Genomic DNA, 23,177 nt, shown 5'->3' with positions numbered 1-23,177 from the left:
TAAAATAACCAAATATAGCTAAAATCCTTCAGGGCAGTCGACCCGTCTCTGGGCTCCAAAGGTAGAAATGTTAACATAGGACCCTTCTCTGGTACTCACAGTGTTAAATGTCATAAACACTTTCTGAAATAAACTATTTCCGTTTTTTTTTAGGATTTGAGAGTTACTTGAGCTGACTAAACATGTGTGAATGTAAAAGTCTAAAATCAGATTCCATGTTTCCCTTTCAGGTTGAAAACATGTCCAGACCGAGGTCCAGATCTCCGCATTACAGGTACTTTATCTTCCTGAATCAAGTTTCCCCACTTCTTCAAATCTAACCAAACTGGTGTGAAACATTTGTGCAGCAACATTTTTAGTTTGTGCTGCTTTTGCTTAGAAGATATTACTGAAAGTTAATATCTTTGTCCATATTACCCAGAATCTAAATTAAAATTACACAAATCTAATAAAATTGGGCTCAAATGTTTGTGCTACATTTGTACAGTAAAAATTTTCTTGTGCCGCTGTCGTTTAAGGAATTAAGGAACTTTGCGCTGGTAAATAAGTGTGCACCTAATTTTACTGCACAAACAAACCAGTTTTGTTGAATTTGCAGTAGGTGGGCTAACTTCACTCAGGTTCTTAACTCCATTTAATTCCTGTAAAACTGAAATATTTATTCCACCTTTCTTTTTTGCCACATTAGATGATGTTTGTTTGCTTCCTGTTTCAGGAGATTTCCCTGGGAGGAACCGGACTTTGATCCCCGGAAAGTAATCGCAGAACTGGACGGGAATCCTCGGGACAGGGGCCGCCACCCCAGAGAGGGTCCGGATGACTTTAGGGGCCCCTACAGGGAGGACCGGTACCGAGATGACCCGAGAAGACCTCTGTACCGAGACGAGCCTCACTTCGAGCCTCACTTCAGGCACCAGCGACACCCAGACCACGACGAGTTTGACCACTGGGGGGCGTCGCCTCACCGCGACGACATGCGTTTTGAGAACCACAGGTTTTCCCCACGGGATGAACGGTTTGACGACTTTCAGAGGTTTGATGACAGAGGGGATGGGCCTCCGCCGCTGCTGCCGGGCTTATCGCCCAATCTACGGTCGGACCAGCAGCAGAGGAAGGCGGGGCCGGGCTGGAGGAGGGAGGAGGCGGGCCGGGATCAGGGCGGGTTCAGAGACTTCAGTCCCGGTTTGAGGGCAGACCTGGAGAAAGAAGGGCGGTTCCCTCAGCAGCAGAACAGACACTACGACAGGAATCCGCATTTCAAACGACCACGGCAACAAACGGACGCCGCCGCCGATCACCCGGGGTAAATCTATGGGAGCAAAATCTGGAAAATCAAGATTGCAAAGGATTCTCACCTTTCCCTCCGTAACTGGAGATTCCTCACTGTCTCAAATCCTGTTAGCTTCACTAACGAGTAGCAGAGTTAGGAGTCATTGCATGATTTACTTTTTAACCCGTTTCTGTTAGAAGTAATGCATGAATCTTCCTGTCGCTGTGTCTCCATGTTTGAACCGTGTCACCTCCTCTTATGCCACCACAGGTTCAGGGAGGAAGAGGAGGATGAGGAGGAGGACTTTGGGGGCCGCGGTTACTCTGTGGACAGACCCAGAGGTGGGTTGAGAGGACGCAGTCGGGGCAGCTTTCCCCGCCGGGACGCGGGGCGGTTTGCCAGAGACCTTAGCATGGAGGCCGACGGGAATCGGTTCGATTATGATGCTAGCTTTGAGCGGCCGCCAAGTCTGCCGGAGCATTTCAGGAGGGAAGATGGCGCCCGCTGCCCGCATTTTCACGAAGACTCACAGGAACCTGGCTATCAGGAGCCGAGCAGGAGGAGCCCTGACTCTCACAGCTACGGTAACCATGGAAACCAGCGTTGGAGGGGGCGAGGGCGGTACAACCACGGTCCGAGAGGACGGACCGGACCCCACAGACACCAGCCGCGGTACGCGGATCCCCCACAGGCCGAGCAGAGGCATGACTACCCCCCCTTCAGGGACGACGAACCTGGCTGGAAGGACCCAGACGCCCCGTCGCCATGGAGACGCAGCCGCTCCCATAGCCTGGACCCAAACGAACGACCTGAACGGCCGCCACCACCACCGGCCAAAAGGGGATGGAACGAGCCGCAAAACGATGGCGTGGCAGTTGTAAGGGAGGAAACGCTCACCATCAAGGTGGACATGAGTCGACCCGTTAACAAGAGCAGGTAAGAGGTCAACCAGGGGTCAGGGGTGAAAGTTCACACTTACTTATTCTGATAAACAAACCCAACTTGGAGGAGGATGAGATTGAAGATGGAGCTGAGCGCAACTTTCCCAAGTTAATCCTCTGTTTGCATCTTCGACTTTAAACAAACGCAAGATGGACGACGAACAGGAAGGGATTGGTCAAAATGGAGCTGAATCTGGGGTGAGGGGTGAAAGTTCACACTTACTTTTTCTCATAACAAGCAACATGGATGGACGAACAATCCGAACATCCATAGATGGAGTCAAGATGGAGTTGAACGCAACTCACCCAAGTTATTCCTCTGAGTGGATCTTTGACTTCATCGTCCTTTTCTCTCAAAACAAGATGGATGACGAAAGAGGAAGAGATTGGTCAAGATGGAGCCGAATGCAGGTCAACCCGGGGTGAGAAGTGAAAGTTCACATTTACTTTTTTCTAAAACAAGCACAAGATGGAGGATGAAAAGGAAGGGATTGGTCAAGATGGAGCCAAATATCCGAGTTATTCCTCTGCATCTTCATTGTCCTTCTCTCTAAAAACAAAATGGAGGACAAAGAGGAAGAGAAGATGGAATTGAACACGTCTTATGTATGTTTTTCATCTGGAAGTGAGGAACGGTGAGTTCATCTGGATTAATCCCAGACGTTGTCATGGCAACCCCCTCATGGCAGAGTCCGACTGTAGCGCCACAATGTCTCGTTCTCCACCTTAAAGCCCCAGTTTGTCCCACTGGTCCCAACTGGATCCATGAGGAATAATATTGGAAAGCTTTCAAGTTTTAACAAAAATGAGAAAAATATAAAACGTCTCCTGCAATAAAACCTGCTGAAGTTCAGAGCCTCAAGAACTTGTGAATGTTTGAGGAAAGTGATCAAGTCGATGTGGACGAGACTTTGTCCTCTTTACAAGAATCATGTCCGATTCAAACTGTTCGCTCAGCTAACCTCAGACTTCCTGCTGGATTTTATTTCACACTTTGCTGTTTCACTTTGTTTTTAATCTGGATTAAATCCTACTAGAAAGATGATTCCAGTCGATTTGTTCTGCTCTGATGTTCGCCAACATGGCGGAAAGCTTCACTTCAAGGTTGATGTCAATTAATTAATCAGTCAGTCAAGTTTATTTTTATAACATATTTCAGCAACAAAGTGTTTTACATCATAAAATCATCATACAGCCAACGATCGAGAAACCAGTGACCAGGTCTGGAGGAGGAAATGTTTATTTCTCCCTTATAAGATGGAAGAACAGGAAGCAGTCGATTCCTGCAGAGCTCCAGTTCACCCATAAACCAGGATTCAACCCTCACTGACCGTAAAATGGTCTCATGATGTTCAGGTTGGAGATCCGGAACCAGGAACTTGGTTCTGTTGCAGAGAAATCTGGAGATCTTCTCCTTCTGGAAGCTGGAACTGGAAACATGTCAGCCTCTGTAGTCTTCTGCTTCGTTTTCTCTCATGTTGAACATGAGATTCCCAGCAAAGCTGCAGGAGGAACGAAGGAACCTGATTGGTTGCTGCTGAAATTCAAACCTGTTCTAACAGGAAGTTCTGGGATTCAGACTTTTAAAGGTCACATTGGCTGAAAAACCAGTGAGAAGAAACCTAAAGTTGGACGATCGCAAGAAGGAAAATGGTGGAAATCAAATGGGAACCAATCATTTAAGGCGAGAAGCTTCATTTTTAACGGTTTAACATCCAAACGGGTCAGAAGCAGATCACAGAAGTTCTGCCTGATCCATTTTTAACAAAGTTTTCTCAAAGTGACGAAGGATCTGGAATAATTAAACGCCTAAACATGGCCGATCGTTCTTCCCTCACTCTGATACACCTGGACGACGAATCATAAACGATCCAAACTGCTGGATTTTTTTTTTTATTTAAGCATCTATTGATTTTAACAAGAGCAAAAGAACATTATTATTCATACATAAATATAACCCCAGACAAAACATATAATGGATGAAAAAAGAAAAGATCAGACCAACGAACATAAAGACCAGAGATTCTTTTGACACGGCCTCTTCGTTGAGTTGCAGATCATTTTGGACTAAGGGTAAAAAACGGCCCAGATTACCAACAATTCATCAACCTGCTTCTTATTAAAACAGATGATCTTCTCAGTTGTGAAATTCCACATAATGTTTGTTTCTTCCATGAGGAGGCGATGCAATGTTTAACTTCCAAAAACATAAAATTGCTTGAGATAACAAACTATTCAAGATAGATATTTAAGATCCATGTCTTAGGACATAAAGGAACATCTTCACCAGTCATCTGACCAATCATGGTCAACGCAGCCTTCCAAGAGGACAATACCTGAGGACCCAAACGGACTTTTACTGGAAAACATTCACCTCATCCTCTGGCATTAGGAAAATAACGACGATCCAAACCCGACTGATGAAGCCGAAAATAATCTGTTCTGGTTTCTCTGGAGGAGAAAGTTGGGTTGAAATCAGGAGCTCGAGAGATTTCTACCACAGCTGATTCTGAAAAATCAGGATCTGAAGGGAAAAGATCTTCAATCAAGACAATAAAACAAAGGATGGATGATTATTGTGCATCTGATGACGAAACACCAACCTGCTAATCAAGCGTTGAGGAATCGTCCCATCATCCCTAAAGAAACACCTGTCTGTGTTTTTAATCTAATCAGTGAGAATCACGCCTGCCAGAACGAACTCAGGGAAAAATCTGGAAGTTCTCCATTATAAAACTCAACATTTCTGCAGAAACGAGTGAAATGAAGGAAGTTAAAGACGAAACTAGAGTCTTAGAGTTGAGTAATGTTGCTGATGTGTTTCAATCTAAAGTTTTCTCAGGAAGAAATGGATCCAACATGATGAAGAAACAGAAACAATCTGGACCTGAGAGACGATCCAGAATCTGGAGAAGAACCTCCTCATGGAGGAAGAGGAAGATGATGAAGAAGAAGCCTGATCCTCATCTGGGATGCTTCGTTCTGACTGGAAAGCCATTAATCTGGACCAGAACGCCCACATGAGATACTAAAAGAAGTGTGAACTTTCACCCAGACCTGAGCTCACCTGTTAGCCGTACCTGTCCTTAGATCTACGCTGATTTAGCTAGCCTGTTAACCAAGCAGCCGATCCTCACGGCCCAGTTTGACTCATGAAAGTTAAAGTTACATGTGGAAGTCATGAGAGGGAAGGTGAGTTTACTGGGTAAGGTAAAAGTCTTTCTGCTCTGTTTACAGTTTAATATTCTTCAGAATTAGCATTTAGCTGTCATTTGTGTAGAGAAAAGTAAACTTTTTGGTCTTTCAGAGACATTTTAGACGTTAAAATGTCTTTTTAGTTGAATTTTAAATGATCAGTATTAAATAAAATCAACTTTTTAAGCTTTACATCCTGCTGTAATGTTTTTCAAAAACAAACATGGAGTGTTTTAATTCCTTAATGCATGTTTGAGAACTCATTTAATCTCCATGGCAACCATTCAGCTGCAGAACCCCTGAGTGGACCTAGCTCTGCCTTCGAGATGCAACTCCTTCAGACTAGCCAGCAGCAATTAGCAAACATCTGCTGAGATCATTATAAGAGCTACATTTCAGAGCAGCGCTGCTAAAAGCGTTAAAGGGTTAATGGAGGAGGACGACTTCCTGGAGGCGGAGCTGCTAAAGAGACAGAGGCCCGCTTTAAAGGCATTACAAATTTCTTTTAAGTCATATTTGATGTATTTTTATAACTGAAGTGCCTGGAAATCTCTTAATGCTGCCCCTTTAAGGCCGACAGCAGTTTGAATCTAAATGAGTGTAGAAAGGCTCACTGTCCTGCTGACGGCTCGGTCTCGTCCGGCAGCGCGCTCTGCTACTCCTCAGACCGGCAGCTGTCTCTGGACCTGGTCAACGTGGGCCGCCAGCGCCTCGACTTCCTGCCCCTGCTGGAGCATTCAGGGACGTACCGGGAGAACGCCGCGCACACCGGGACGTTTGCACAGGAGATCATCACGCTGGTGCACTTTGTCAAAGGTTAATGTGCATTAAATACTTTATAGGACCAGATAACCTGAATATTTAGGCGAAAAGCTGTTTTTTAACGGAGAGCTGTTATGCAAATTAACATTTTGCACATTTTTGTATTTCTGTTTTCTAAAAACAGACCAAGCTCTTAAAACAAAACACCAAACTGGTTTTTGACCAGTTTTGGTTTTGCTTTCATCGAATCAAATTAAATTGAATTATGTTTTTAACATACTACTTGTATACAGTGAAGTCCATGTTGTTCTGAGTCCAATGTGTCACTTCCTGTCTCCACAGAGCACTACTTCCGGGGTGACGGGGTCACCCTCACCGAGCGCTTCTCTGCGCCTCAGAAAGGAGGCTACGCTGAAGACGAGCTGGAGGAGCTGACGCTGCACCAGAGGTTCAGCTCCAACAGGTCGGGTCACATGACCTCACACTTCCAGGGACTTTGTAACTGACAGCCATCTTGATAGGCAGTTGCTATGACAACAATAAACAACCCAGAAGATTAGAACTAGCTCCCGCCTCGTTTCTATCTAACTTACATTGTAAGTACATTACAACTACATGAGTACTTTACTCACCTCTGTGTAATACTAAGAAATATTAGTGATATTTACTGCAGTACTTACTGTGAGTTAGCAAACGTAGCTTGGCTAATGTAGCTTTTATCTGCTAGCTAAGACGAACATGTAGCCTATGGGTAGCTACATGGACTCTGCCAGTTATTCACACGAAGAGTTTGTAGGTTCTTTACAAATCCGTTTGAGCATTTATGTGTCCCAGGATTTCAGGCTGTGAAGATCCTCCATGTTGTCAACATTCTTCATGTCATCATAGAACTGAGGCATTCTCTGTTTCCTGGGTCGATCCTGATGGCAGCCATTTTGTTGATATACATTTCTCTTCCACATTGGTCATTAGCATTAGCATATTTTGTTTCTGTTGGTTTGGAAGCCGTGTGGTTCAGCTATGCTTTGCTGCATTTGCCTACCAAGATGGCGGCAGATCACTTCCAGTTCAGACTTGTACTGACTGCTGATGCGACAGCGTAACGTTTTGTTCTGGTTCCAGAGGCTTCAGTCTGAACATGGACTCCATTCTGGATGATGAGGATGACGAGCCGCTCTTCTTCAGACTGGGATCCATGCAGGTGGGGATGAAGCTGGTGAAACTGGTTAAACTGGTGATGTTACTGGTCTCTAACACACGGTTGGTCCACTGACAGGAAGTGAGCAAGCAGCCGCAGCGAGGTCCAGGTGACCTCCGGCATGACCTTGAGCGGCGGCGTCAAGAGAAGCTGGAGGCGGTGAAGGTCACCATCGAGGGCAGCAGCTTCTCTCAGCGTTCCCAGCATTCCCAGTGGTCAGTTCATACTGGAAAACTGTAACCAGGATGAAAACACGCGGCTAACGCTCGTTTGTTTCAGCGAGCCGGACCTGACGCCGCCGATGGACTCGGACGGGTTCTGGCCCGCAGAGCAGAACCGCAGGAGAGACGGCGGCATGGTGAGGCGCACAGGAAGTCAGCCGCTGCTCACAGGAAGTAGAAATCCACCAACATGGTTGTGTTGTGCTGCAGGGATCCAGGAGGGGAGCGTTTCACCGACCCAACATGGCAACGCAGCGCAGAAATAATCAGTTTGGAAACCAGAGGCAGAACCTGCACAGCAACCCGGCAGGTAACGCTCAGCTTCCTGGTCCACCTTAAAACTTTAGGTTAAGTAATTAACCCCGGTTCTCTGAAACATGAGTGAGGTATCTCACTATGGGACACGACCCCAGCGCCTGTCCCCCAGAAGCTCTATTACATTACGCCAGTCTTGACTGGCCGGTAGAAGTGACGTCAGCTCCAGGAGGAGGAGCTTCCTCCTAGTATAAATGCCTGACGACACGCAAGCGATCTTCAGTCTTTTAAGCACACCTCTTCCTCGCTCCAGGCAAGGAGGGTGATCTGGTGAGATACCTCACTCATGTTTCAGAGAACCGGGGTTAATTACTTAACCTAAAGTTCTCTTTCAACATTCGTTTCGGTATCTCACTATGGGATGTGGCTACTCCCGTATTGCCAGATAAGCTTACTCGAAGACCAAAAGATGCATCCTGCAGTTATCCAAGTGTGGATCCCACGCCCAAAACTGTGTGAGCCAGAGTTGGTGCCGTGACATCCAATCTATAGAACCTGGTGAAGGTGTGAGGAGTTGCCCAGCTGGCAGCATCACATATGTCCTCCAAAGGTATACCCTGAAACAGTGCCCAGGATGAGGCCATGCCACGAGTGGAATGAGCTCGTAGACCTGCAGGGGGTGCAAGGCCTTTACTCTGATAGGCCATAGCAATAGCTCCGACTACCCAATGGGAAAGGCGTTGCTTCGTTAGAGGTTTCCCTTTATGTGGTGAAGCCCATGACACAAACAGCTGCTCAGATTTGCGAAAACCAGCCGTTTTCTTCACATAGATCTGAAGCGCTCGCACGGGGCAGAGTGTATGCAGTCTTTCATGCTCCTGAGAGGAGAACGGTGGAGGGCAAAAAGCCATCAACTCCAAAGGGCGGCATGGCAAGGCCGGGTTAAAAACCTTTGGTATATAAGCTGGATTGGTTTTCAGTAAAACCTTATGATTCTGCTCAGTAAACCGCATGCAGGAGGGGTTTACTGAAAAAGCTTGAATGTCGCTCACACGTTTGGTAGAAACCAATGCGACTAACAAGGCTGTCTTAAACGAGAGCACTTTAAGCTCAGCCTGCTCCAAAGGTTCGAAAGGTACATGTGACAAGGCATCAAGTACCATCGGTAAATCCCATGAAGGAGTGAGGCTTTTAGACACCGGCCGGAGCCGTCGTGCACCCTTCATGAACTGGCACACCAGAGGATGTTGCCCCACTGTCTTGTCTCCAAAGCCTACATGACAAGCTGAAATAGCTGCCAAGTATACTTTGACAGTTGAAAAAGCCAAACCTTTATCCAGCAGTTCTTGTAGAAATGTCAGAATAACTGACACAGGGCTCTGTATTGCGCTAAACATGGTTTTAGCGCACCAACCCTCAAATGCACGCCATTTTCCCTCATATGCGCTACGAGTCGAGACCGCTCTTGCGCTCTGAATCGTGTCAATGACGTTCTGGGGAAGCCCACTGGCTGCCAGATTCACCCTTTCACAAGCCAAGCCCATAGAGCTAGGCGTTCCGGATGAGGATGAAATAGTTCTCCACGTGCCTGTGTTAGGAGATCCCTGCGGAGAGGGAGCTGCCACGGCTCGCCCTGCAGTGACTGGAAAATTTCTGCTACCCAGTGCTTCCCTGGCCAACGGGGAGCTACCAGGATGAGTGAATGTTTCCTCTCCCGCACCCTGGCGAGGGTAGGAACAATCAGTTCCAGTGGTGGAAAAGCGTACAGGAGAACCGGGGGCCACTCGTGTGCTAGAGCATCCAGGCCCAACGGAGCACCTTCCTCGGTCAGGGAGAAAAAACTCGGACATTGAGTGTTTTCCTCTGATGCAAAGAGGTCTACCTCCGCCTGACCATACCGCTGCCATATTTGGGTTACAACCCCGCTGTGGAGTCTCCACTCCTTGTAGCGGGGATTGCCTCTCGACAGCAGATCTGCACCCCTGTTCATCACCCCTGGCACATGAGTGGCTCTCAGTGACAGAAGGCGTGAGCTGGTCCAGACTATCAGTCTGTGTGCTAGCATGTGTAAATGATGTGAGCGCAGGCCTCCCTGCCTGTTGATGTATGCAACCACCGTTGTATTGTCTGTTCTGACCAAAACATGGTGTCCTCTGATAGAGGGCAGAAAATGTCTCAGAGCTAGTAGAACAGCTTGGAGCTCCAGACAGTTTATGTGAGCTGTCCGTGTTTGTGAGCTCCAGACACCGTTTACCATCATGCCCTCGTGTGTGGCTCCCCAACCAATTAACGAGGCATCCGTAGTAACAACTTTCCGTGTTAGGATGGTTCCCATGGCAACGCCGGTGTTCAGGAAAGCGGTGTGTTTCCACGGACTCAGAGCGCGTGCGCATGTCCCAGAAACGATCACCTTCCGGTGGGCATGGCGTATTAGGCTCAAATTGAGCGATGCTACCCACCGTTGAAACGGTCGCATGTGCAGACGGCCGAACGTGATGACCGACAGTGCTGACGCCATCAGACCAAGCAGCCTGTGACACAGTCTGAATTTCACGAGTGCGCCTCTGCGAAAAACTGCCAGACAAGCCTGGAAGGCTTTCAGTCGTTCTGCTGAGAGGCGTGCTCTGAACTCCTCTGAATTCAGGGACATCCCGATGAAGGTTATTGTTTGTACTGGGGTTAGGATACTCTTCTCCCAGTTTATTGTGAAACCCAGAGCCGCCAGATGTGATATCAGCATCGTGGCGTGTGCCATAAGTTCCACCGGAGACTGAGCTGCAATCAGCCAGTCGTCTATATACGTAGCCAGACGTATTCCCTTTTCCCTCAGAGGTGCGACTGCAGCCTCGGTGCATTTCACAAACACGCGTGGGCTCAGTGAGAGGCCAAAGGGAAGTACGAGATATTCGTACATCTTCCCCTGAAAGGCAAATCTGAGGTATTTTCTGTGAGGGGGGTATATAGGGATGTGAAAATATGCGTCTTTCAAGTCTACGGAGATGAACCAATCTCCTCGACGCACAAACCGTATCAGAGCTGCGTGTGTCAGCATCCTGAACGTATACCGTCTCAGATATGCGTTCAGAGCTCGCAGATCTAATATCGGCCGCAGACCCCCGCCTTTTTTCGGTACGAGAAAATATCTGGAGTAAAAGCCGTCCCTGCTGTGCTCCTGCGGAACCAGCCGAATGGCGTTTTTGTTCTGCAGAGATATTATTTCCCCCTGCAAAATGCGTGCGTGTTCTCCCCGGGCATATGACTGTACTATACCTTTGAAACGGGGAGGAGCTGTTCCAAACTGGAGCCTGTATCCTCTGGATACAGTCTTTATCACCCAATTTGATGCCCCGCACGCTCGCCACAGCTGGACTTTTCTCGCTAATGGGCTGGGAAGTGCTTCTGTGAAAGCATTGTTCCGTGCCGGTTGAGCAAGCTGTAGCTGCTGTCGGTCTGCTGTCTCTTTCAGAGACAAAGCTGCTGAGTACGCCAAAGGTGGGGCAAGAGCTCCCCCTGTTGGCCCCATGTGCAGCCGCACGGCCACGTTCTGTCCTAATGTCATTTTCATTATATTTCTTTGTTTTGGCTGCGCCCTCGGTTCCTGACCTGGATGCGCGCCTGGGAACAATTTTATTGAGTTTGTGGTGAAGGGAGATATTTGTGTTTTCAAACACTGGTGTGTGTTTGTGCACTGGTGTGTGCTTTCTGGCCACAGCTCTGGCTCCACTGAGCTCTGGCCATGTGTAAGCTTTCTCCTCTTCGTTCGGCTCTGAACTGCGAGCTCCAACGCTGGCTCTGCAGGCCGTTTGAATCGCCCTGAACGTGGCTTCACAAACTCGAACTGGGACAGAACGTTTTCCGGTGGCGGGGGAACAGGTGTCTGGCAATGCCTGCTCTCCCACCCCGGGGCGAGCTGCCTAGGTAGCCCGCCTCTTTTTCTTCGTGCTAGCGGTGGCCGGAGGTTTGGTTCCCGAAGTCACCGGTGGCGTGAAGGGCTTTCTACCCCAGGCACCCTTGAGCTCGATCTGCTTTCCCTGGCTTTGGTCCGCCGACTGCTGCTGAGGGTGGCGTTTAGGGATGCGGTAGCCCGGTCGGGTTGTCGCCTGAGCGAACGTTTGACGAGGTGCCGCAGAGAGAGGAGGCTGCGCTCTTCTGGGCAGACAGAGTTGCAGCGCTTCACCTTCTTTCTTTTTCTCCTCGCAGCGTTTTTGCATTGCTGCAACGGTGGGGCCGAATAAGCCCTTCGGGTCCACCGGCGTGTCGAGGAGTTGATTTTTCTCTCTTTGAGAGAGGCTGGACAGATTCAACCATCTGGCTCTTTCCTGAGTGACCATCAGAGCCATTGCTCGCCCTGAGGCCTGGACAGCGTTTCTGTGGAGACGGAGGCAGAGGTCTGTCACCACGCATAACTCGTCCCACAGATCTGCGGTTGCTGCACCCGCCATCTGCTCCTGCAGTTCTGCTTGATAAGCGAGGAGGAGAGAGGAGGCGTTCAGGGCTTTAACCGATGCTGCCACTGCCTTGTAGCTTTTTTCGTTTAAAGCTGACTGAAACGAATCGGCCTTGAACGGGAGGGTTGGTCCCGCCGCCGTCATGGTCGATTTCTGTGAGGGGTGCAGGTGAAATGCTAGCTGAGGTTCAACAGGAGGCAGGCGGAAAAAACCGCTGTCCTCCACGCCGGTCCAGTCCAGCGCCGACCCTCCCAGAACGGGGTTTTTGGCGGTGAGCGGATTACTCCAGGACCGGGTTGCTTCCTCGAGGCACTCCGGGAAAACTGGCAGCAGCTGTCTGGTGGAAGATTTGGCTTTTGGAAGCCGTTTCCCCTCATACCGAGATGTGGTGGTCTCGGCCGGGGTTTCCTGCCATTCAATGCCCAGCTTTGCAGCTGCTCTTCTGCAGACGTCGTGGAGGTCCGATGCAGTCGGGTTTGGAGGGCCGCTGTAGCGGGTTTCACCAGTTTCCGTGGGCTTTGCAGCCAAAGGGATAGAGAACGTCTCGCCGTCCTGCTCGTAGTCGTCAGACCCGAGACTGACGGATTCCACCTCGGAGTCAGATTCTGCACCCGCAAAATCACTGAAAACCGGGAGGTCGGCTCCAACTTCCTCCAGATCAAGAAGTGGTGCGACAGCATCAAGCTGGTCACCCCAACTGGCTTGAGCTAAAGGGAGCTCTCCCTCATCGGTCGAGGCAAGAACCGGTGGAGGGGGATTGGATACCCCCAGCACAGGGTCCGCCTCCGACAAACTAGCTTGGCGTGCTAGCCTGCGTCGACGAGTTTTAATAGAGAGCCGTGCACAATGTTCACACCCCGCTGGTGACGCTAACCCGTCCTGGGCATGTTGCGGCCCCAGACACGAAGCGCAGACAGAATGGGTATCTGCCCCAGCAATGAGGTTGCCACACGTGCAGGTTTTAGTCGGTAGTTTGGTCCTGTCCATTGCGGGTACGGGTCCACGCTACGTGACTATCAGCTTCGATTAAAATCAAAGCCAAAGGTCGCAGCTAGTTTGGAGACTAGCTGCAGCTGCTGCTGTTTGGTGACAGACCAGCGGTAGAAAAACTCAGAACAACCAAGCACAGCTACCGAGAAGCGTTCGGCGACCGAGTTGTTAGCTCGCTCTGCGAACAGTTAAGCTAGCCCAATAGTTACCGTGCTAGCCGTCTGAGAGTTGCTTCTGGGAGCGAGAAGAGGTGTTAGACTGAAGATCGCTTGCGTGTCGTCAGGCATTTATACTAGGAGGAAGCTCCTCCTCCTGGAGCTGACGTCACTTCTACCGGCCAGTCAAGACTGGCGTAATGTAATAGAGCTTCTGGGGGACAGGCGCTGGGGTCGTGTCCCATAGTGAGATACCGAAACGAATGTTGAAAGAGAACACGATTTATCGGCATTAACGATTCGGTATCGGGTTAGTGTTTCAGTGCAACAGAACATTTTGATTTTACAGAACATTTTAGCAAAAATACTTTCTGATGAATCTATCAGAATAATTATAACAGTAACTTTACTTTTTATGGTAAAATATTAATGAAGTGATAAATTATTGGTTTGTTTCTGATAATATTCTGGAAACATTTGAACTGGTTCTTGTTTTCAGGTCCAAACTGGTGATCAGGTTCTGAAGAGCGACTCCGTGTAAACATGGAGGTCGGCAGGAAGTCAAAGGAAGTACTTCCTGTTTCATCAGCATCTAACTGAACTGCAGACGGCTGTGTTCATGTTCTAGCTCTTCTAGTTCTATCTTCTCCTGTTTTCTGTTTAAATCTTTTCCCAGCATCTCTAGAAAGTTATTTTTAATAAAATAGATGTAAAAAATCTTGGATTCTTGTTTTTATTTATTTATTTTAATCAGGATTTATAATCTGAACAGATTATACCAGAACAAAACCAACCAGATTCATTTGTCTGTGATTATTCTGGGAGTTTGAGTCGAATCTGAAGTTTTTCCTTAAATTCAAAGTTCTGGTTCTCATTATTTAATGCTGAGATTTCCTGGTTTCTAAAACTGATCAAGTTCTCATCAAGTTACGTTATTCTTGTAAACTTTTGTTTTTATGGCTTCATTTTCTGTTTTATTGCAACTTACTGTCTTGTTTACTGCAACTCTAGAGATATTTTTAATTTTATTCATGTTTTTACAACTTCATCTTTTCTAACTTTATTCTCTTGCCGTTATTCTAGTGTCGACTTTTCTCTGCTTTATTACGACTTTCTTTGTTTCATTACATTCTCTCCGATATACTTTTGTAATTACAACTTTGTCTTTTCACTTTATTACATTTTTACTCTTTGCTTTATGACTTCAAAATTTTCTTCCCTTCAGTCTGTTGTAAAATAATTAATGTTCAGCTGGTTTGTCTGAAAATCTGACATTTTGTAATTTGAAGTTAGAATGCAATTAAAAAAAAAATTTAATTATGGGAGGGAAAAGATGCATTAACTCCCATATTATCTGCTCTGAGCTCAGTGGCGCCACCATCAGTCCGGCTCAGTAAGTGACAAACCGCCACACCTGGTGAGAGGAGTTAAGATCTTTATTGGAAACCCGGCAAAACATCATCGCACATCTGCATCCAAGCGGGACAGAGCAGAGGCTCCCAAAGCGCAGACAGGAAATAAAAATAATTTGCTATAAGCTCATATATAATCTGACTCTGAGGTGTGTGAAAGATAAGCTCTGAGTGGACTGGGAACACTGGGAACGTCTGGTTTCACCGCAGAACTAGCCGACCAGGTCGGTACAGGAAACAGAAAAAAAAGAAACGACAGACTGAGGAGTCGCCTTCATGGTTCTGCCAGCTCAGCACTTTATCAGCAAACCGACACATTCGGTTCAGTTTCTAAATCCCACATGCTGTGAAATTAATCATAAATACATTTTCTTTTTTTAATAATAACTAAAAAAAAAAGATGGCGTGTTTGGAGAAACAAAACAAAACAGTTTTGAGGAGGAAAACGGAGACGCTCCGTCGTCCCGCCGCAGCGTCTCACTTTCATCCAGAACCAAAACTACCGATGGAGTAACCATACAGAACATTAATAAACCGGGTTTGGACGTCACAGGCTCATCTTTAATATTAATAATAATAAAAAAAATGGTGATTATTTGCAGAATCGGCTCAAAACATCTCAATCGGAGCTTCTGTAGTAAAATCCTGCCTTCCTCCTTCAGTCGCAGCGTTTTAGATCTGCAACATGAAAATAATCAGAAACAGATTATTATGATAAACTCTACAGTGAACCTGTTTAACTTCAGATGATAAACAGAACAAAACCACCTTCTGTTCCCTCACTTCTTAAAATTAAATTAAACTTCCTGAGAAATGTGAGCAAAACTTTGAGCTTACATCATCGATATCTTCATCATCGTCGCCGATGTCGTCAAACTGGATCTCGTCGTCGTCTCCGGGTCCGAAGGTGTCCGTCTCGTTGATTTTAGCTGTGAGGAGGAAGAAGAAGTCAGAATATTTTACAGTCTGGCTGCAGGTCAGCATTTTATTTATTTATCTGTATTAATCTTTCGATGTTGGGACAATGATTCCCTCTGGTTCAGCGTAAAACCGTCCATCTACTCCAGAATCTTTCTAACCCAACGGACAGACAGACATTTAAAACATCTACCTTAACGATTCCAAGTAACTGAACCACTGAGAACCAGTTCTGTTCAGAACCGGTTCTACTGATGACCCACTTTAAACTCACCGTGTTCTGGAAGTTCTCCGTAAGCCTTCAAACTCCGAGCCTCGTCGGCGTTGTACTTCAGGATCACGTCTGCTTTGTTGTCCTAAAATAAAAAAATCACAACGCTGTTAGAAATGGTTCTGATCCGGTACGATTACTGGAACATGAAATCTCACATTTCTTATTCCAGATATGATTTTAATTATTTTCTAAAAGAAGTTACAAATGACAGAAATTTTTAAAAATGATTCCCCTCCCTGGACTGTAACCAGACAGAAAACCAGTCAGTGAATCCTCTGTTGGAGGAAGTCAAACTGGTCCCAGTTGCTCACCTGATAATCCCTCAGCCCCACCAGGATGATGTCAGATGTGTTTATCCAGACCTGGAGGACAGAAACAAAGAGGTCAGCCGGGGTCAGAGGAGGTCACACGACCTCTGTGACCTCTACACAATCGACCTGCCGCAGTGTCGACTCGGCGGTTCTCCTACCTTTTTCCGGAGCTTTCCTCTGATGTGGCAGAGCCGCTTGGTGCCGTCGAAGCACATGGCCTCCAGGCGGCCGTTCCCCAGCATCTTGATCACCTGAGCGTACTCTGGAAGAGACCAGCGCCAAGTCATCGGATGTTTCAAACGCCTTTAAACGACAGGAAACAGGAAACGGCTCCGTTTTGCTAACGGCGGTGGTCGGGCGCTGGGCCGGTCACCCAGCGGCCGGTTTACAGTCAACAGGAAGTTTGAAAATATCACTATATGTTTATTTAAAGACATTATTAACAATAATAAACACCAACTAGAAAGTCTTAAAAATAGAAAACATTAGAAAAAAGGTGTAAAGCCTGGTGGGCGCCAGGCTGAAAAAACACTAAATTAAACCGTTTACAGATTAAAAACCTCAGTAATTTTGTGAACCATAAGAAATTAAAAATAACTATTTTATTTATCAAGGCTTTATAATCCATTTCATTTCTGGTTTTGGCTGCGTTTGGTTTTTATTTCTTGTTTTTGGTCGTTTTGTTTATTTTGTATATTTAAAATGTCTTCCAGTTCCAACTACTATAAATTAAAACTATTGATCTTTAAGAGGGAAACTTTGCATTATTATGCCTTTATAATAGGACTGAACAATAAATCAACAACATCATGATGGACACATAATAATAAAACAGACAGAATATTCAATATATTCCTCTCACAGCGAGTTAAACTGGTGAAATCTACTAACTCACTCACTCTGGTTGCCAAGCAACGACCTGCTGGGTAGGAAGCAGTTTAAAGTTTCCCTTCATAACTGCTTAAAAATAAAAACTATGTGGAATAAAAACTGGATGAAACAGCAAAGATCAACCCAGCAGTCAGACAGTATTTCAGATATTTAAAACAAAAAAACTGATCAATAATTATTGATACAGACTAATATGTAACGATTATATTGTGATAAGGTTTTCAGCCACATTGTCATTATTATTACATCATCTGAAAATGGTCTCAAAACAAAAATATTATCTATTGTAATAATTTCTGAGAATTTATCATCGAGTAAAATGTAATAATTTAGAAAAGATTAAATGGATGAAGCAGTAAACTTGTTCAGCTGACAGATAAATGTTTTATTTTCTAGTTCTTGGTGCCCCGCCCCTTTCTGATGTCACCCTGGGCAACTGCCCATATCAAAAACTGACACTGTATCGTGTTTTCAAAAAAAGTCTTACTGTCTTCAGATTGTAAGACTTCATTGATGTGCAACGCATTCACAAACAAAAAGTTACTTTGAAAAGTAGGACAGAAACGATTAATTGTGATTAATCACGATCAATTATCAAAGATCTCTTTGGTTCCGGTTCTGGCCGTTTGGATCAGCAGAACTCACCCTGCCCGTCCTCCTTGAACACCAGCTCTCTCTTCTCAGACTCATTCTCGTTCTTTCCACGTCGCCGGTTCTTTCCTCCTTTACCTGCAGGCAGAGCGGGAAACCAGTCAAAACCTGAAACCTGAACGCAGCGCCGGCTTCCTGCTGGTCAGTAAAACTAAAAAATCCCACATTTACTCGATCTGTAAATGCACCAAAAATCGACACATTCTTTGACTCATGTTGTTTTTACTTTAATATCGATAAGATAAAGTTTTAATAGATGATCTTGTTTCTAATCTTCTCAGCAGCTGATTATTTCTGTAAAGTTTTGTTGAAATTAGTCAAAGTTTACAGAAACCAAAACACGACTGGATAGAAAAAGGTTTTATATATGGATGGGAAATAAATCCACTTATTGATTAACCAAATTTTGGGTTTTTTTCATTTCTGGAAAATCTGCATTTTTTTGGAGTGAAGTCGGGGCGGCCATCTTGTTTTACGTCTTCTATTTATTTAGACTTTGATTTCAGGTCAAGTCCATGACGGAATATAAGGAAGTTAAGTCTGTTTGTTTTCTGAGGACAAAGTGTGGCCTGGGGGCCATTTGTGGCCCCTGGATGGATTTTGTGTGGCCCGCGACTCAAATTCAACATAATACAAGTTATTAAGATTGGTGTATTTATTTTTTATAAAAATGACCTAAATCTTGTTTTTGTTGCTCAGAATTGACCAAAAATGTTTTATTATTTTCAGTCTTTAAAAATTCACACCTTTGTTTTACTGAAGCAAAACTGTAAAATTATTTTAACGTTTGGATCTAATTTACATCCGAAAAAAAAAAGACAACTTTACTCACTTAATTAAATATTACAATTTAACTTATTGTTGAGTGGATTAAACAAAGTCAGTATTTTGTTGGTTCTTTGGACCTGAGAGTCATTTTGGCCTCTTTATGCTTCACAGATTAAATGAAGCTGAACTGGGAGGAAACTGGGAGGAAACTGGGATTAATGCAAATGACACAACCTGCAGGAAACATGATGAAACCTGTTCGTTAAGCTCTGAGTTATTCATGTCTGTTTATTATGGGATCTAATAAACTTCTTCAGACAAGGAATCCAGAAGTTTCCATCTCTGACTCCATCCTGACCTTTCACCTTTAGAGCCTCCAGTTATCAGATGTTGGGTTGTAGAAACAATAAATTCACACAGGAAACCAATCCTACTTCTGACTGTGTAAAAATAAAAACAGGTGCTTTGAGTTAAATCTCTAATCTATGGAAGGCCCAGAGGGTCAAAAAGCAGCAAAAATTTCTCCTTTTATTGTCAAATGAGTGAATATTTATCTGTAGATTAACAATAAAACGGCCAAATGAAAAGTGACACCCAGGTTATGTGAGAATGATAAAAGGACGCTGCTTAAATCTAAATTCTGATTTTTACACTTAAAGAAATAAAGTCTGTAAACATATTTCAATACAGTTTATTTTTTGTTTTTCAGAATTATTCTGATTATTATAAACAGAATTTGGATAAATATTTTTAACCCTGTCAGAATGTCTATTCACCATGTAAGTACATCTTTTGTCCATTATTTTAGAAGAAAACATTTAACCAATTAAAATATACGATTTAAAGCTCTTTATAATTAAAACTCATTATACAAAACAGAACATTTCAAATGATGAACCCTGAGCATCGTCTGAGCACAGCCTGTCTTCAGTCAGAGGCTTAACCAGAGCCGCTGTAACACTGACTGCTACAGAGGATCCTTCCTTTCCACAGCATCTAGAACTCTTTGAACGTCAGAAAACATGAGTTACAACAACATTTTATTTACTTTTCAGATCAATCATTTTTTTAATGAATTTGAAAATTAACTATAATAAACATGTTTTCAGAAAGTCTAGAGAATATTGATCAAAACCAACTTTAAAGAAAAACTTTGACTCTACAGAAGTAAAATAAAGACATGTAGTCATTCCTGGTTGTTTAAACATTACAGCTAATGTTAAATGAGATTTTTGCCGTTTAAACTTATTAAAATTCACAGAAGTTGGAGCTTAAATTTGCTTCTGTAAATCTAATCAGCAGATGATGATTCTCTCGAGCTGATTAGCTCATATAAAACTCAACTGGACGGTCAAATAAAACCTTTACATTATTTTAACAATATATGTTTAACCAGATGTGTGTTATTAGGTAAATTAATGAACAGATGTCGGAAGGCCAGTCCGGGTGGAGCTTAGCTGTGTCAGCTAGCTAGCTACGAGCTAACCGTCTCTAAATGTCAAACAGCTTCAACAAACTTAAATTAACTTAATTAATGTGAATATTCAGAGTTTATTTTAAACACGAACCCCTGTGGATGTTCAATAGCGCACTCCGATACCTGCGGCTAACGGAGTTAGCCGGCCCGGGTCACGTTTTCCACACGGCGAGCTAAACTACCGCAGAGCAGCAAATGCCTCCATTTTCGGCCTCTTACCTTTATTTTTGGGCATATTCCTTTACACCTGGTTCGCTTCAACCCTCCTCGGTACAACTGGCGGCTCGGAGATGTTTACAAACGTCAGACAGGATCAGATTTAAACAGCTGAACGCAGCCAGATGCTACCTGCTTAGCGCCGAGTCTCTGTGTCTGTGTGCGCAAACGCAGAACGGCGCGTTCAAAACTGCAGCGCTTTATTGAAAACCGTGACGCAGTTTAGTTTGACAGGGTCAATACGAGAGCCAAGCCGCCATCTTGGGAATGGCAGATCAGAAAGAATCAAGGAGTTAAGCAGGGACAAAACATAGATTACCATATTTAATACCAAACTTTATTTTTAAAGAAGATGAAAAGATGAAATTTCTTTTCAAGATATTTTGATGTCAACAAAGTTTCTATCCAGCTCTTTAATTTCCACATGAAAGCTTCATCATACTAGCATCTGATTTACAAGGATAATTTTCCTCAGCATAAATTCTTAATTTGGAATAACAAATATGTTAAAGATAAATCAATATTTTATGAGAAATTGTTTTAAGACACTAATATTTATGTAACTTGTGCATGAAAAAGATGATCTTTTATACTGAATTTCTGGAAATTTTTAATCAAGAGAAAAGTTTTAATATGATTCCAACTGGTTTTGTAAATGGAACAAATATACAAGCACCATAAAAGAAAAATAAACTCAATATTGGCATTGACATGTGATTCATTATCACTCATTTTCAGTTCTATTGGATTAAAAACTTTATGAATATTAACAGGTCATTGATTTGGACTTGGACAAGTACTTGGTCAAAATAATCCACCAAATATATCCAACAAAACAATTTATAAAAAAAAAAAAACATAGAAAGGACTTGGAAGAATCAATTTCACATCTAACAACTAAACAACAACTAGAAGGCTATTAGCAGAAAGCTAAGTATCTATTAGCTTTCTGCTAATAGCCTTGCTAATAGCCGCCCGGTGGAAAAGCTAAGTGCTTTTGAACCGGGAAAAAAATGCAACTGACAGCTTCTTGAGCTAACGGCCACATACTTACAGCTAAAAGAAAAATAAAAGCTTAAACTTTGCTCGACTTCTCCTTTAAATGTCTGGATTTTCCAAACTGTAAAATAGCTGGCTACTGCAGGTAAGATGATCACTTCTCATGACTAGTACGCACAACCCCTACAGAAAACACTTAACCCATCTGTAAGTACCTATCAACATTTAACTTCATTTATAGTTATTGTTGTGACTATTTTTGCCTGTTAAACAGGAAATGGGCAGTTTAAAAACATTTATGATCAAATTGGTTTTATAAAAGTTATTTTTCAGGATTTTTAACCAGTGAAAAAGGAAAATGGAAAAGATTAAATAATTTAATAGTTCTGAAATATCCTCATGGTTTTATTTTGATCAATAAAAAGCAAAGGCATTTTATCGATTATTGTTTTTTATTGTTTTTCATAGAAAGTCCAACTCTGCAGGTAGAAAACAGAGAGCTGGCGTAGCAGCAGGGCTGAATACATCTCTGACAGAATCAGACGACAAGAGGAAGAGTGAGAGGAAGAGAAAAAGCTATTTCTCTGTTTATAATTACAGAAAAGGTCATTTTATTTATCTCTCTTTATCCCAGAGCTGTACACTGACAGAAGAATAAACAAAATTCAACATAAATCGATATTTATAAAACATAAAGAAACTCTGAAGTTTATCCCTTTAAGATGACATTCAGACGACCACAGAAAGTTTTTAATGTTTCCACGACTACAGAAATGGGATTTCTGCTGTGAAGAAATTTATTTTTGCTTTTAAAAACTCAGTTGCAGACGTCAGTGGAGGCCCGACTTCACCGGTTAAAACAAAAACATACAGAGCAAATAAAACTCACAAAGTATCTTTAGAGTCTAAATGTGAACTTAGAGTCATTACTGAAGAAAAGGGTAAAAACAATTTAAAAAGATGACATTTATGATACATTTTTATGATGTAAAGCACTTTAAAATGCCTTGTTGCTGAAATGTGCTATACAAATAAAATTTTATTTGATTTTGATTTGAAATTAAAAATAGTTTAAGTCTAAATGTTATTCATGACTTCTGTGAGGAAACATTTGTTTTAATTTTTTCAAATTTGATTTATCCAGAAAATGACTCGTTAATGATTTAGACGTTTATCTGACACGTTTGATATTTTTATTTCAGCGCCGGTGAAAACGGGCCTCCGAGGTCGTCAGGTTTACAGTTTCTGACTTTTCACTTTCATTTGTCCTCCATCGTTCTGCACCAGAAGCAAACTCACACTTGGATTCATTTCACTGATGAGAAACGGGTCAAAGATAATGAAGCTGAATAATTTGGTCAAAGAAGTTAAATAAATGCAGCGCCCCCTGGTGGCTAAGCTCAAGGAGTGTAATTCAGCTTCAGTTCAGGACAGATTTACTTTCTGGAAAGATTTGCATAAATTAGTTTTCTGTTGAATCTACAGAGCAAGCATGATGCTAATCGTTAGCATGATGCTACATGCTAGCATCATGCTAACGATTAGACCTCCAGGGTGAAGCCAACAACTGGAATGTTTTTAATGTTTTCTGCTCAATTTTAAAGGGTTTGCTGCCAGAGAATCACAATCATCATCATCGTCATCATCAGGCATAAATGCTGAACACAGATCACAGGAACGCAACACCAACAACGGAAGAGTTCGATTTCAAAACAAAACCTCCAGAACCTCTAGAGGTCCCTTTTTTAAGACTTTGAGAGGAAAACAGAAATCTGGACGTGTAAAATGTTCCCACTTTAACTCGGAGAACGTCTGATAATAGGAG

The 23,177-nt window shown here is 43.8% G+C and overlaps 2 protein-coding genes across 2 annotated transcripts; one reads left to right on the top strand and one right to left on the bottom strand.

The window, feature by feature from the left end:
• The first annotated feature begins 215 nt into the window (after positions 1-215).
• On the top strand, positions 216-14,153 carry bclaf3 (BCLAF1 and THRAP3 family member 3). The gene is made up of 10 exons (XM_014474367.2): positions 216-274; positions 716-1,303; positions 1,541-2,206; positions 6,053-6,222; positions 6,511-6,631; positions 7,291-7,369; positions 7,445-7,581; positions 7,646-7,724; positions 7,798-7,897; positions 13,935-14,153. Exons 1-10 carry the CDS (start codon positions 216-218, stop codon positions 13,946-13,948), a joined length of 2,013 nt encoding a protein of 670 aa, XP_014329853.2. The 3' UTR covers positions 13,949-14,153.
• Positions 14,154-14,853: 700 nt separating this feature from the next.
• On the bottom strand, positions 14,854-20,530 carry LOC102222479 (eukaryotic translation initiation factor 1A, X-chromosomal). The gene is made up of 7 exons (XM_005813632.2): positions 20,357-20,530; positions 17,887-17,970; positions 16,509-16,612; positions 16,351-16,401; positions 16,040-16,121; positions 15,685-15,776; positions 14,854-15,525 (listed from the first exon to the last, which is right to left on the bottom strand). The coding sequence occupies exons 1-7, from the start codon at positions 20,370-20,372 to the stop codon at positions 15,520-15,522; spliced, it is 435 nt and encodes a 144-aa protein (XP_005813689.1). The 5' UTR covers positions 20,373-20,530; the 3' UTR covers positions 14,854-15,519.
• Positions 20,531-23,177: the final 2,647 nt, after the last annotated feature.

Source organism: Xiphophorus maculatus, chromosome 21 (genome assembly GCF_002775205.1).
Source record: "Xiphophorus maculatus strain JP 163 A chromosome 21, X_maculatus-5.0-male, whole genome shotgun sequence".
NCBI lineage: Eukaryota > Metazoa > Chordata > Actinopteri > Cyprinodontiformes > Poeciliidae > Xiphophorus > Xiphophorus maculatus.
The sequence above is the reverse complement of the archived record's forward strand: the minus strand, read 5'-3'. Positions and strand labels throughout refer to the sequence as shown.